Raw genomic sequence first — 15,733 nt, 5'->3', positions numbered from 1 at the left:
AGATGAGACGACGAAGAAAGAAAGCTAGAATTAATTATTGATCCAGCATATTAAGTGCTAGATACTATACTTTATCTCATTTAATCATATAAATGCAATATGATAAAAGTGTATTTAACTCCATTTTAGGAATGAGGAAAAGAGCTAAGTAAAGTAATTCCAGAAAAGGTCGGAACTAGTCTTTCTGACTGTAAAGCTTGCATTCTTCCCATTGCAATGGGATAACACCTGCCACAGCCCAAAAGGGAAGTGGGTGGAAGTCTGGAACCACGTGGATTCTGGACCAGTGTTACCATAACAGATCACCCTGACTTGCCTTGTTGAACTTAGAGCCTCTGAAAAGAGATAAAAAAAGAGAAACATTTTGTGTAAATTAAGATATTTGTGTAGTAATTTTGGAAAATTTGATTTTCTTTACAAGCTGGGGAAATCAATGAGTCATTAATGAAATTCCTTGGGAATTCACTAGGGGGCATAATTTAACCTTTTCTGAAGATTAGAAATTTAACAATGGCTTCATCATTGCCACAGCTTTAGTGGCTCAATTTTGGTAATAGAAAGCTTAAAAGCAGAATAGATTGAAGAAGATGGATTATATAATAGAAATTAAGTTGAAGCCATCCAGTGCCTTACGGAGCAGGAAAGTAACAGCCCAGAAAGTGCTGCAAATAAATTTGCATCCTGTTACTTTTTCTAAACAGCAAACTCAATTTGATTTGAAACAGCAGTCAAGGTGTGATTAAGAGAGAGATCAAAATGAATAAATTAGAATATTAATCTGTTGAAAGGAGAAAATTCGAATTTCCTCCTGTTTGATGGTAATTGAGGACTTTGTATAAGTAGAGGCAGTTCTTTCCTTCATTTATCCTTTTTATTATGTTTCAACCTGATGAGTTCTACGTTTATCCTGTTCTCATACCTGTACTTCAAGTTAAAGTTATACTATGTATCAGTTGTATTGGGTAAGGCCACAGTGTACTGTCTTTAAAGAAATTAATGAATGGACTATTTTAGCGAAGTTTAGGTTTATAGAAACATGGCGCAGAGATAGTACAGAGAATTCCCCCCTTATCCACCCCACCCACCCACACACTGTTTCCCCTATTATTGACATCTTGTATTAGTGTGGTACGTTTTTTAGAATTGATGAACAATATCAATACATTATTAACTAAAGTTCATAGTTCACATTAGGGCTCACTCTTTGTGTTGTATATTTATTTTTGTGGGTTTTAGCAATTGCATAATGACATTTATCCACCATTACAGTATCATACAGAATGTTTCACTCCCCTAAAAATGTCCTGTGCTCCTTCTATTCATCCCTTCCCTCCCCCACCCTGGAAACCACTGATCTTTTTACCACTGATCTCTATAGTTTCACCTCTTCCAGAATGTCACACCTCTTCCAGAATGTTGGAATCATACAGTATATCAGTTTGTTTATCCACTCATCTATTCAAGGACTTCTTGGTTATGTCCAGTTTTTGGCAATTATGAATTAAGCTGCTGTAAACATTTGTGTGCAGGTTTTTGTGTGGATGTAAATTTTCAGCTCATTTTGGTTAAGTACCTAGGAGTGCTATTGCTGACTCATTGTAAGCCTACGTTTAGCTTATACGAAACTGCCAAACTGTCTTCCAAAGTGACTGTACCATTTTGCATTCCCACCAGCAATGAATGACCGTTGCTGTTGTTCCACAACCTCCGCAGCATTTGTTGTCAGTGTTTTGGATATTAGTCATTCTAATAGATGTGTAGTGGTATCTTGTTTTAATTTGCAATTCTCTAGAGACATGCTGATGAGCATGAACATCTTTTTTTCAATTGAGATATAATTGATATGTAACATTGTGTTAGTTTCAGCTGTATAACATAATGATTCAGATATTTGTATATATTGCAAAATGATCACCACAGTCTAGTTAATATCCATCATCTCACATAGTTACAGAATTTTTTTCTTGTGATAAGAACTTTTAAGATCTACTTTCCTAGTAACTTTCAAATATACAATGCAATATTAATTATAGTCACCATGCTGTGCATTGCATCCTCATGACTACTTACGTATTTTATAACTGGAAGCTTGTACCTTTTGAACACCTTCATCCATTTCACCAGGCCTTCTTCCCTCACCCCCCTGCCCTCCTCAGCAACCACCACTCCATTCTCTGTATGTACAAATTTGAGTTTGGGTCTTTGTTGTTGTTTTTAAGATTCCACATATAAGTGAGATCATACAATATTTTTCTTTTCCTTTCTGACTTACTTTGTTTAACATAAAGCCCTCAAGGTTTATCCATGTTGTTGCAAATGGGAAGATTTCCTTCTTTTTTTTTTTTTAAATTCAGGTATAGTTGATGTAGTGTGTAAGTTTTAGGTGTACAACATAGTGATTCACAATTTTTAAGGTTATATTCCATTTATAGTTATAAAATATTTGCTATATTCCCTGTGTTGTACAGGATATCCTTGTAGTTTATTTTATCCATTGTAGTTTGTACCTCTTAATCCTCTACCCCTATTTTTCCCCTCCTCCCTTCCCTCTCCCAACTAGTAACCACTAGTTTGTTCTCTGTGTTTCTTTTTTGTCATATTCACTAGTTTGTTCTTTTTAGATTCCACATATAAGTGATACCATACAGTATTTGTCTTTCTGTGACTTATTTCACTTAACCTGATATCCTGCAAGTCCATCCATGTTGTTGCATATGAAAAAATTTTGTTTTTTTATGGCTGAGTAGTATTCCATTTATATATACCACATCTTCTTTATCCATTCATCTGTTGATAGACATTTAGGTTGCTTCCATATCTTAGCAATTGTAAATAATGCTGCAGTGAATGTTGGGGTGCATGTATCTTTTTGAATTTTTTCAATATTTTTCATGTTTTCATTTTTTCAGATATATACTTAGGAGTGGAATTGCTGGGTCATATGGTAGTTCAATTTTAGTTCTTTTGAGAAACCTCCTATACTGTTTTCCACTGCACCAAATTGGCTGCACCAATTTACATTTCCATCAGCAGCGTACAAGGGTTCCCTTTTCTCCATATCCTCGCCAACCTTTGTGCATTTCTCTGATGATTAACAGTGTTGAGCATCTTTTCATGTGCCTGTTGGCCATCTGTATGTCTTTGGAAAAATGTCTATTCAGGTCTTGTGCCCATTTTGTAATTGGGTTGTGGTAGTTTTTGTTGTTGTTTGATATTGAGTTTTATGAGCTATTTATATATTTTGGATATAACTCCTTATCGGTCACGTCATTTGCAAATATTTTCTCCCATTCAGGAGGTTGTCTTGTTCATTTTACCGATGGTTTCCTTCGCTGTGCAAAAGCTTTAAGTTTAATTAGGTCCCATTTGTTTATTTTGCTTTTATTTCCTGTGCTTTAGGAGATGGGGCCAAAAAAATAATGCTGCAATTTATGTCAAAGAGTGTTCTGCCTGTGTTTTCCTCTAAGAGTTTTATACTATCTGGTCTTACATTTGGGTATTTAATGCATTTTGAGTTTATTTTTGTATATGGTGTTAGAGAATGTTCTAATTTTTTTACATGTAGCTGTCCAGTTTTCCAGCACCACTTACTAAAGAGACTCTTTTTTCCATTGTATATTCTTGCCTTCTTTGTTGTAGATTAATTGACCATAAGTGCAGGGGTTTATTTCTGGGCTCTCTATTTTGTTCCACTGATCTGTGTCTCTTTTTGTGCCAGTACCATACTGATTGATTATTGTAGTCTGAAGTCAGGGACTGATTCCTCCAGCTCTGTTCTTTCTCAAGATTGTTTTGGCTATTTGGGGGTCTTTTGTGTTTCCATACAAATATTGAAATTATTTTTTCTATTTCTGTGAAAAATGCCCTTGGTATTTTGATAGAGATTGCATTGAATCTGAAGATCGCCTTGGGTAGTATGGTCATTTTAAAAATATTTTTCCAATCTATGAACATGGTATATCTTTCCATTTGTGTCATCTTCAGTTTCTTTCATCAGTGTTCAAGTACAGGTCTTTCACCTCCTTAGGTATGTTCTCATCCCCTTTCTCTCTGTCTTCTCCTTCTGGGACCCCAATAATGTGAATATTAGTCCACTTGATGTTGTCCCAGAGGTCTCTTAAACTGCTCTCATTTCTTTTCATTGTTTTTTCTATTTCCTGTTCAGAACAGTGATTTCCACTACTCTGTCTTCCAGCTCGCTGATCTATGCCTCTGTATCACTAAGTATACTGTTGATTCCTTCTAGCGTATTTTTCATTTCAGTTATTGTATTCTTCATTTCTGTTTGGTTGTTCTTTATATTTTCTAATTCTTTTTTAAAGCTTCTAACTTATCTCTCTGTGCATCCATTCTTCTCCTGAGTTATTTGATCATCTTTATGATAACTGTCCTAACTTTTTTTTTTTCATTTTAACATCTTTATTGGAGTATAATTGCTTTACAATGGTATGTTAGTTTCAGCTTCACAACAAAATGAATCAGTTATATATATACATATGTTCCCATATCTCTTCCCGCTTGCATCTCCCTCCCTCCCACCCTCCCTATCCCGCCCCTCCAGGCGGTCACAAAGCACCAAGCTGATCTCCCTGTGCTATGCGGCTGCTTCCCACTAGCTTTCTACCTTATGTTTGGTAGTGTATATATGTCCATGCCTCTCTCTCGCTTTGTCACCGTTTACCCTTCCCCCTCCCCATAGCCTCAAGTCCATTCTCTAGTAAGTCTGTGTCTTTATTCCTGTTTCACCCCTAGGTTTTTCATGACATTTTTTTTTCTTAAATTCCATATATATGTGTTAGCATACGGTATTTGTCTCTCTCTTTCTGACTTACTTCACTCTGTATGACAGACTCTAGGTCTATCCACCTCATTACAAATAGCTCAATTTCATTTCTCTTTATGGCTGAGTAATATTCCATTGTATATATGTGCCACATCTTCTTTATCCATTCATCCGATGATGGACACTTAGGTTGTTTCCATCTCTGGGCTACTGTAAATAGAGCTGCAATGAACATTTTGGTACATGACTCTTTTTGAATTATGGTTTTCTCAGGGTATATGCCCAGTAGTGGGATTGCTGGGTCATATGGTAGTTCTTTTTGTAGTTTTTTAAGGAACCTCCATACTGTTCTCCACAGTGGCTGTATCAATTTACATTCCCACCAACAGTGTAAGAGTGTTCCCTTTTCTCCACACCCTCTCCAGCATTTATTGTTTCTAGATTTTTTGATGATGGCCATTCTGACTGGTGTGAGATGATATCTCATTGTAGTTTTGATTTGCATTTCTCTAATGATTAGTGATGTTGAGCATTCTTTCATGTGTTTGTTGGCAATCTGTATATCTTCTTTGGAGAAATGTCTATTTAGGTCTTCTGCCCATTTTTGGATTGGGTTGTTTGTTTTTTTTGTTATTAAGCTGCATGAGCTGCTTATAAATTTTGGAGATTAATCCTTTGTCAGTTGCTTCATTTGCAAATATTTTCTCTCATTCTGAGGGTTGTCTTTTGGTCTTCTTTATGGTTTCCTTTGCTGTACAAAAGCTTTGAAGTTTCATTAGGTCCCATTTGTTTATTTTTGTTTTTATTTCCATTTCTCTAGGAGGTGGGTCAAAAAGGACCTTGCTGTGATTTATGTCATAGAGTGTCCTGCCTATGTTTTCCTCTAAGAGTTTGATAGTTTCTGGCCTTACATTTAGGTCTTTAATCCATTTTGAGCTTATTTTTGTGTATGGTGTTAGGGAGTGATCTAATCTCATACTTTTACATGTAGCTATCCAGTTTTCCCAGCACCACTTATTGAAGAGGCTGTCCTTTCTCCACTGTACATTCCTGCCTCCTTTATCAAAGATAAGGTGACCATATGTGCGTGGGGTTATCTCTGGGCTTTCTATCCTGTTCCATTGATCTATATTTCTGTTTTTGTGCCAGTACCATACTGTCTTGATTACTGTAGCTTTGTAGTATGGTCTGAAGTCAGGGAGCCTGATTCCTCCAGCTCCGTTTTTCGTTCTCAAGATTGCTTTGGCTATTCGGGGTCTTTTGTGTTTCCATACAAATTGTGAAATTTTTTGTTCTAGTTCTGTGAAAAATGCCAGTGGTAGTTTGATAGGGATTGCATTGAATCTGTAGATTGCTTTGGGTAGTAGAGTCATTTTCACAATGTTGATTCTTCCAATCCAAGAACATGGTATATCTCTCCATCTATTTGTATCATCTTTAATTTCTTTCATCAGTGTCTTATAATTTTCTGCACACAGGTCTTTTGCTCCTTAGGTAGGTTTATTCCTAGATATTTTATTCTTTTTGTTGCAATGGTAAATGGGAGTGTTTTCTTGATTTCACTTTCAGATTTTTCATCATTAGTGTATAGGAATGCCAGAGATTTCTGTGCATTAATTTTGTATCCTGCTACTTTACCAAATTCATTGATTAGCTCTAGTAGTTTTCTGGTAGCATCTTTAGGATTCTCTATGTATAGTATCATGTCATCTGCAAAGAGTGACAGCTTTACTTCTTTTCTGATTTGGATTCCTTTTATTTCCTTTTCTTCTCTGATTGCTGTGGCTAAAACTTCCAAAACTATGTTGAATAAGAGTGGTGAGAGTGGGCAACCTTGTCTTGTTCCTGATCTTAGTGGAAATGCTTTCAGTTTTTCACCATTGAGGATGATGTTGGCTGTGGGTTTGTCATATATGGCCTTTATTATGTTGAGGAAAGTTCCCTCTATGCCTACTTTCTGCAGGGTTTTTATCATAAATGGGTGTTGAATTTTGTCAAGAGCTTTCTCTGCATCTATTGAGATGATCATATGGTTTTTCTCCTTCAATTTGTTAATATGGTGTATCACGTTGATTGATTTGCGTATATTGAAGAATCCTTGCATTCCTGGAATAAACCCCACTTGATCATGGTGTATGATCCGTTTAATGTGCTGTTGGATTCTGTTTGCTACTATTTTGTTGAGGATTTTTGCATCTATGTTCATCAGTGATATTGCCCTGTAGTTTTCTTTGTGACATCTTTGTCTGGTTTTGGTGTCAGGGTGATGGTGGCCTCGTAGAATGAGTTGGGGAGTGTTCCTCCCTCTGCTATATTTTGGAAGAGTTTGAGAAGGTTAGGTGATAGCTCTTCTCTAAATGTTTGATAGAATACACCTGTGAAGCCATCTGGTCCTGGGCTTTTGTTTGTTGGAAGATTTTTAATGACAGCTTCCATTTCAGTGCTTGTGATTGGTCTGTTCATATTTTCTATTTCTTCCTGATTCAGTCTTGGCAGGTTGTGCCTTTCTAAGAATTTGTCCATTTCTTCCAGGTTGTCCATTTTATTGGCATAGAGTTGCTTGTAGTAATCTCTCATGATCTTTTGTATTTCTGCAGTGTCAGTTGTTACTTTTCCTTTTTCATTTCTAATTCTATTGATTTGAGTCTTCTCCCTTTTTTTCTTGAAGAGTCTGGCTAATGGTTTATCAATTTTGTTTATCCTTTCAAAGAACCAGCTTTTAGTTTTATTGATCTTTGCTATCGTTTCCTTCATTTCTTTTTCATTTATTTCTGATCTGATTTTTATGATTTCTTTCCTTCTGCTAACTTTTGGGTTTTTTTGTTCTTCTTTCTCTAATTGCTTTAGGTGCAAGGTTAGGTTTTTTATTCGAGATGTTTCCTGTTTCTTAAGGTAGGATTGTATTGCTATAAACTTCCCTCTTAGAACTGCTTTTGCTGCATCCCATAGATTTTGAGTCGTCGTGTCTCCATTGTCATTTGTTTCTAGGTATTTTTTGATTTCCTCTTTGATTTCTTCAGTGATCACTTCGTTATTAAGTAGTGTATTGTTTAGCCTCCATGTGTTTGTATTTTTTACAGATCTTTTCCTGTAATTGATATCTAGTCTCATAGCGTTGTGGTCGGAAAAGATACTTGATACAATTTCAATTTTCTTAAATTTACCAAGGCTTGATTTGTGACCCAAGATATGATCTATCCTGGAGAATGTTCCATGAGCAGTTGAGAAAAATGTGTATTCTGTTGTTCTTGGATGGAATGTCCTATAAATATCAATTAAGTCTATCTCGTTTAATGTATCATTTAAAGCTTGTGTCTCCTTATTTATTTTCATTTTGGATGATCTGTCCATTGGTGAAAGTGGGGTGTTAAAGTCTCCTACTATGAATGTGTTACTGTCGATTTCCCCTTTTATGGCTGTCAGTATTTGCCTTATGTATTGAGGTGCTCCTATGTTGGGTGCATAAATATTTACAATTGTTATATCTTCTTCTTGGATCGATCCCTTGATCATTATGTAGTGTCCTTCTTTGTCTCTTCTAATAGTCTTTGTTTTAAAGTCTATTTTTTCTGATATGAGAATTGCTACTCCAGCTTTCTTTTGGTTTCCATTTGCATGAAATACCTTTTTCCATCCCCTTACTTTCAGTCTGTATGTGTCTCTAGGTCTGAAGTGGGTCTCTTGTAGACAGCAAATATGTGCGTCTTGTTTTTGTATCCATTCAGCCAATCTGTGTCTTTTGATGGGAGCATTTAGTCCATTTACATTTAAGGTAATTATCAATATGTGTGTTCCCATTCCCATTTTCTTAACTGTTTTGGGTTCGTTATTGTAGGTCTTTTCCTTCTTTTGTGTTTCTTGCCTAGAGAAGTTCCTTTAGCAGTTGTTGTAAAGCTGGTTTGGTGGTGCTGAACTCTCTCAGCTTTTGCTTGTCTGTAAAGGTTTTAATTTCTCCATTAAATCTGAATGAGATCCTTGCTGGGTAGAGTAATCTTGGTTGCAGGTTTTTCTCCTTCAACACTTTCAATATGTCCTGCCACTCCCTTCTGGCTTGCAGAGTTTCTGCTGAAAGATCAGCTGTTAACCTTATGGGGATTCCCTTGTGTGTTATTTGTTGTTTTTCCCTTGCTGCTTTTAATATGTTTTCTTTGTATTTAATTTTTCACAGTTTGATTAATATGTGTCTTGGCGTGTTTCTCCTTGGATTTATCCTGTATGGGACTCTCTGTGCTTCCTGGACTTGATTAACTATTTCCTTTCCCATATTAGGGAAGTTTTCAACTATAATCTCTTCAAATATTTTCTCAGTCCCTTTCTTTTTCTCTTCTTCTTTTGGAACCCCTATAATTCGAATGTTGGTGCATTTAATGTTGTCCCAGAGGTCTCTGAGACTGTCCTCAGTTCTTTTCATTCTTTTTTCTTTATTCTGCTCTGCAGTAGTTATTTCCACTATTTTATCTTCCAGGTCACTTATCCGTTCTTCTGCCTCAGTTATTCTGCTATTGATCCCATCTAGAGTATTTTTCATTTCATTTATTGTGTTGTTCATCATTGTTTGTTTCATCTTTAGTTCTTCTAGGTCCTTGTTAACTGATTCTTGCATTTTGTCTATTCTATTTCCAAGATTTTGGATCATCTTTACTATCATTATTCTGAATTCTTTTTCAGGTAGACTGCCTATTTCCTCTTCATTTGTTAGGTCTGGTGGGTTTTTATCTTGCTCCTTCATCTGCTGTGTGTTTTTCTGTCTTTTCATTTTGCTTATCTTACTGTGTTTGGGGTCTTCTTTTTGCAGGCTGAAGGTTCGTAGTTTCTGTTGTTTTTTGTGTCTGTCCTCAGTGGCTAAGGTTGGTTCAGTGGGTGTGTAGGCTTCCTGGTGGAGGGTACTAGTGCCTGTGTTCTGGTGGATGAGGCTGGATCTTGTCTTTCTGGTGGGCAGGTCCACGTCTCGTGGTGTGTTTTGGGGTGTCTGTAGACTTGTTATGATTTTGGGCAGCCTCTCTGCTAATGGGTGGGGTTGTGTTCCTGTTTTGCTAGTTGTTTGGCATAGGATGTCCAGCACTGTAGCTTGCTGGTCGTTGAGTGAAGCTGGGTGCTGGCGTTGAGATGGAGATCTCTGGGAGATTTTCGCTGTTTGATATTATGTGCAGCTGGGAGGCCTCTTGTGGACCAGTGTCCTGAAGTTGGCTCTCCCACCTCAGAGGCATAGCACTAACTCCTGGCTGCAGCACCAAGAGCTTTTCATCCACACCGCTCCTTAATTTGGGATGATTCGTTGTCTATTCATGTATTCCACAGATGCAGGGTACATCAAGTTGATTGTGGAGCTTTAATCCGCTGCTTCTGAGGCTGCTGGGAGAGATTTCCCTTTCTCTTCTCTGTTCTCACAGCTCCCAGGGGCTCAGCTTTGGATTTGGCCCCGCCTGTGCGTGTAGGTTGCCGGAGGGCGTCTGTTCTTTGCTCAGACAGGACGGGGTTAAAGGAGCCCGCTGATTCGGAGGGTCTGGCTCACTCAGGCGGTGGGGGGTGGGTAGGGAGGGTCTCGGAGTGCGGGGCGGGCCTGCGGCGGCAGAGGCCGGCATGACGTTGCTAGCCTGAGGCGCGCCGTGCGTTCTCCCGGGGGAGTTGTCCCTGGATCCCCGGACCCTGGCAGTGGCGGGCTGCACAGGCTCCCCGGAAGGGGGTGTGGATAGTGACCTGTGTTCGCACACAGGCTTCTTGGTGGCGGCAGCAGCGGCCTTAGCGTCTCATGTCTGTCTCTGGGCTCCGCACTTTTAGCCGCGGCTCGCGCCGGTCTCTGGACCTCTCTTAAGCAGCGTTCTTAATCCCCTCTCCTCGTGCACCAGGAAACAAAGAGGGAAGAAAAAGTCTCTTGCCTCTTCGGCAGGTCCAGACCTTTCCCCAGACTGCCTCCCGGCTAGCCGCGGTGCACTAACGCCCTGCAGGCTGTGTTCACGCCGCCAACCTCAGTCCTCTCCCGGCGCTCCGACAGAAGCCGGAGCCTCAGCTCCCAGCCCCGCCCGCCCCGTCCGGCGAGCAGACAAGCCTCTGGTGAATGCCGGTGAGTGCCGGTCGGCCCCGATCCTCTGCGCTGGAATCTCTCCGCTTTGCCCTCCGCACCCCTGTTGCTGTGTTCTCCTCCGCGTCTCCGAAGCTCCCCCAGTCCGCCACCCGCAGCCTCCGCCCGCGAAGGGGCTTCCTAGTGTGTGGACACATTTCCTCCTTCACAGCTCCCTCCCGCTGGTGCAGGACCCGTCCCTATCCTTTTGTCTCTGTTTATTTTTTTCTTTTGCCCTAACCAGGTACGTGGGGGGTTCCTTGCCTTTTGGGAGGTCTGAGGTCTTCTGCCAGCGTTCAGTAGGTGCTCCGTAGGAGTTGTTCCACGCGTAGATGTATTTCTGGTGTATCTGTGGGGAGGAAGGTGATCTTTGAGTCTTACTCTTCCGCCATCTTCCCGGAAGTCTGTCTGTCCTAACTCTTTATCAAGTAGATTACCTGTCTCCACTTTTAGTTCTTCTTCTGGGGTTTTATCTTGTTCCTTCATTTGGTATGTGTTCCTCTCTTGCCTCATTTTGCCTAAGTTGCTGTTTTTGTTGTAACATAACTGATAAGTTAGTTACATTCCTGACCTTGGAGAAGTGGCCTTTTGTAGGAGTCATCCTATGTGTCCCAGCAGTGCACTTCCCTTTCATCACCCTAGCTTTCTAGGGCTTCCCCCTATGAGGGCTGCATGGGTCCTTCTGTTGTAGTGGGCTATGTGGGCAGTCTGGTGGGCTTGGTTGGCCCCTGGTCTGGTTGGTTGCCAGGCCCTGCCTTGTGTGGAGGCTGCTGGCCACTGGTTGGCAGGACCAGGTCACAAGGTGGCTGACGGCAGAACCCAGGGGGCCCTGGGGCTAGGGCTGGCTCACTGGTGAGCAGAGTCAGGGTCCAGGAGACTCTGGGGCTGCTGCTCACCCACTAGTGGGTGAAGGTAGGTCCTGGGGTTAGTGCCAGCCTATTGGCAGACAGAGCCAGGTCCTGGAATCTGGTTGCAGGGCCCAGGGGTCTCAGAGCTAGTGTCAGATAGCTGGTGGATGGGGCTGGTTCCTGACACGGTTGGGTATGGAGTCTGGGGTGTCGCAAAGCTTGTGTTGTCCTGCTAGTGGGCAGGCCCCAAGAAAATTCCAATATCTGTTCAATTTTCCTTGGAGTTTCTTATCTAGCCTGTGGAGCTCAGGAGCTTCAGTAGGAATAAGTGCCTATGTTGTGACTGGTGGGAAACTGGCAATTAGGCAAAGTAGGACCAACATTCACAGAGATTTTGTTTTCACTGTTAGGGCTTCTGTGGCTGTGCCCTGTGAGCTGGAGGAGGTGGAGGCAAACCAGAGGCTCCATTCCTCTCACTCCTGCTTTAATCTGAGCAACTTTGCTTCTAGTTATTTCCTTTGTTGGACTTACAAATAAGAATTTGTTTGACGAAAGAGTTACTTTGAATTCACATAATAGACAACCAGGTTCTGCTATTGAAATTTGTTGCTTCAACTCTAACTTTTTAGTCATTGTTTTTTTTATTTCTTATGTAAGAACAGAGTATAAATTAGTTAATTTTTGCAGCTATTGTATTTCTAGTGCTGCTTGAATGTTTTAGGCTTCCAGGTGTGAGGAACAGAAACATGCTCATATAACCTTGAGCAGTATGGGTATGGTAAGGATATAGAGGGAGGAAAGGAGTCTCATAAACTAACTCATTTGGCCTTATGGAACTGCAATTTCAGGATATAGTGGCCCTAGAATCCCAACAGCACTCTAATATTTGTGCTTTCTCACTGGCATTTGTTTCCAGTCCATCTACCCTCCCCTTCATTCCTTTAATTCAGCTCCCCTCTCCCTTTCCCCATCCCTCTCCCTCTCCCTCTCCCTCATGGTTCCCACTGCTTCCTTATGCCTTTCTTCTTTTTTAAAAAAATTTATTTATTTTTGGCTGTGTTGGGTCTTCGTTGCTGCATGCGGGCTCTCTCTAGTTGCGGCGAGTAGGGGCTACTCTTTGTTGCGTGGGCTTCTCATTGTGGTGGCTTCTCTTTTTGCAGAGCACGGGCTCTAGGTGCATGGGCTTCAGTAGTTACGGCACGCAGGCTCGGTAGCTGTGGTTCGCAGGCTGTAGAGCGCAGGCTCAGTAGTTTTGGTGCACGGGCTTAGTTGCTCCGCGGCACGTGGGATCTTCCTGGACCAGGGCTCGAACTCATGTCCCCCGCATTGGCAGGCAGGTTCTTAACCACTGTGCCACCAGGGAAGCCCCTATGCCTTTACTCTTGACCACTGTGTCTTCACTCTACTTTGCTCTGCCTCAGGACTACATGAGAGGCTCCTGACTTTCAGACATGTGTGTTACTGCTTCCTCATGCCTGGTCCTGAGCCCTGTCTCTGAAAGGTTAGGTATTAGGGAATTGATTAGTTACAGTTTCATATAAATTTTAAATTTTGGGCCAGACCCATCCTAAGCAACTGTTTATCCTATAGAACCTCCTTTTGGCTCAAGCACTGATCCTCAGGCTTTACCACTGCAAATAAGGGCAATAGGCTATTTTGCTTACTTATAATAATAACTTGTAACATTTCCTGAGCACTTGCTGCATGCTAAGTATTTTCTAAACCTTTTACATGTATTCATTCATTTTATCCTTACAACAACCCTATGAAGTAGGTTCTATTATTAACTCCATTTTACAAATTGGAAACCGAGGCATAGGGAGGCTGATAAACTTGTCCAAAGGTTACATAGTTTATAAATAAGGTTTTCAGAATTTGAACCCAGGCAGTCTGACCTCTCAGATTCCAAGCTTTCCATTTTAAGTTAGATGCTATAGCCTGCTTACTAAAATTAAGTAGGTCATTAAAAGAACCAGGCTTTACTTAGAAATTATTCTAAGCAATTCAGAACAGTGCCCTCATCTCTAGACATGAAAGTTTCATGCTGCTGGAGCAGGAAAATAACGTGTCACCGTTCTGTAGGAAATAAGCTAAGTCTCATGATTTAAATATTTATTACTGGAATTACTGTATTTCACTGGAAGAAATTCAAAATTAAGTTCTCCAGATTCTCCCTGTGTATCAGAAATACTTTAGGTGCCTGTTAGTTCACAATTTCTTCAGGCCCACTCATTCACCTGTCCAGATATAGCTGACTTGATCTGGGTAGGGCTTAAGAGGAATGGCGCCTCCGTTATTGGCCAGTAACCAGAAACTTTTATCTTTAATTGAAAATATGAGCAGACTAGTAAAATCAAGAAATGGAAGCTGCCAGTGAGCTGAGGCCATTACACACAGGTGCTGACTGTGAGACAAGAAAATTTCTACTTTGTCATTTTATGTTCCTGAAGCCTGTTCACTCCAGAATATTGAATATACTACTCAGTCTCTGCCTGCCCTCTACTTTTTTTTTTTTTTTTTTTTTTTTTGCGGTACGCGGGCCTCTCACTGTTGTGGCCTCTCCTGTTGCAGAGCACAGGCTCCGGACGTGCAGGCTCAGCGGCCATGGCTCACGGGCCCAGCTGCTCTGTGGATGTGGGATCTTCCTGGACCGGGGCACAAACCCGTGTCCCCTGCATTGGCAGGCGGACTCTCAACCACTGCGCCACCAGGGAAGCCCCTGCCCTCTACTTTTATTTGCACTCATCTGAAGTAGGTTTGTTCCTTGAAATCGCATGAGTCTTAATGTGTATGTCACCAGTATTGTGATTGGATACCTTTGGGAGTCTAGCCATCACCCACCCATTTAAATTTAAATTGATTTAATTTTAGTTTTTAATGTAAAATTTGACTCATTTTTTGGGCCCTGTGTTTCCTTAGAGAGCTTTGACCATGTGTCTTATATGACTTGGTTTGCTGAAAATTGGCACTGTCTCTTCCTTCTAGAAGTGGCCATGTTAGCTTAGTGACCCAGTATGTATGGGCCTGGGATTAAACTGGGTTTGAATCCCAGCTCCTCCACTCAGCAGTTGAGTGACATTGGGCAAGCTATTGGTTCAGTGTCCTCAAATGTAAAGTGATGACAGTAGTCCCTCTGTCATAGGGTTGTTACAAAAATAAAACGAGTTAATACGTGTAAAATGTTTGTAAAGCACCAACCACATACTAAGGGCTCAAAATCAAAAACATCTTACCATTATGATGATGATGGTGATGATGGATGATATTTTTGCTGCCATGCTGCATCTGGCACTGAAGCCATTTGATGGGCTTAGAGAAATGGTTCTTAAGTTCATATTGTCAGGTGTGACTTGACTGCAGGACATTCTGATTTATTAGGTCTAAGAGAGTCCAGGAATCTATTTTCAAACCACCTCCACTCCCCCACAACATCCCCAGCTCCCCATGATTCGGAACAAAAGATAACATAGTGTGATTCCATTTATACGAAGTGTCCAGAATAGACAAGTGTAGAGACAGAAAGTACACTAGTGGTTGCCTGGGACTGGGAGGGTGAGGGAATGGGCAGTGACTGCAATAGATTTGGAGTTTCTTTTGGGGGTGATGAAAATGTTCTAAATTTAGATTGTGGCGATGGTTGCACAACTGTGAATATACTAAAAATCAGTGAATTTTACACCTTGAATAAGTGACTTGTATATTATGTGAATTATATCAATAAAGATGTTTTTAAAAATGGGAGGGGAATAGTTGAAACCGGGGGAAAGGATGCAAACTGGAAGCTTGGAAAGAGCCTTTTTAAAAAATCCTTTTTCTTTTTATTCACTAACACAAACACATAATAATCCAGTTATCTGAAAGTTAGACTTCTGGGAACTTCACCTCCTGGGAAACTGCCCTGTAAAGGAAATAAGTTTAAAAGAGAAAAAGAAAGCCTTTTGAGTTCAGAAAACACCTGTACTAACACCAGGGACCGGAATCATTCAAAGGTAATGAATGGTGCTGGAGAAAAGCCTCAAAATAAATTCATCTAAAATAGAGACC

General features: G+C 40.6%; 1 protein-coding gene across 4 annotated transcripts in view; it reads left to right on the top strand.

Moving 5' to 3' along the window:
- Positions 1-15,733, top strand: part of FAM210A (family with sequence similarity 210 member A) — a 36,668-nt gene that overhangs the window by 7,355 nt on the left and 13,580 nt on the right. The window contains exon 2 of one of the 4 annotated variants that reach the window (XM_060310805.2): positions 14,261-14,440. The exons of 2 other annotated variants lie outside the window; for them this stretch is intronic. Coding sequence is in view for 1 of the 2 variants with exons in the window: in XM_060310803.2 (XP_060166786.1) it covers positions 14,294-14,444 (151 nt within the window). In the remaining variant the exon portion in view is untranslated. Of the gene's footprint in view, positions 1-14,260; positions 14,445-15,733 lie in introns of all 4 variants that reach the window. One more of the 4 variants, XM_060310803.2, reaches the window with a different exon arrangement.

The sequence above is a fragment of the Globicephala melas genome, chromosome 13, assembly GCF_963455315.2.
Source record: "Globicephala melas chromosome 13, mGloMel1.2, whole genome shotgun sequence".
NCBI classification, from domain to species: domain Eukaryota; kingdom Metazoa; phylum Chordata; class Mammalia; order Artiodactyla; family Delphinidae; genus Globicephala; species Globicephala melas.
Note: the sequence above shows the minus strand (reverse complement) of the source record. Positions and strands in the feature narration are given on the sequence as shown.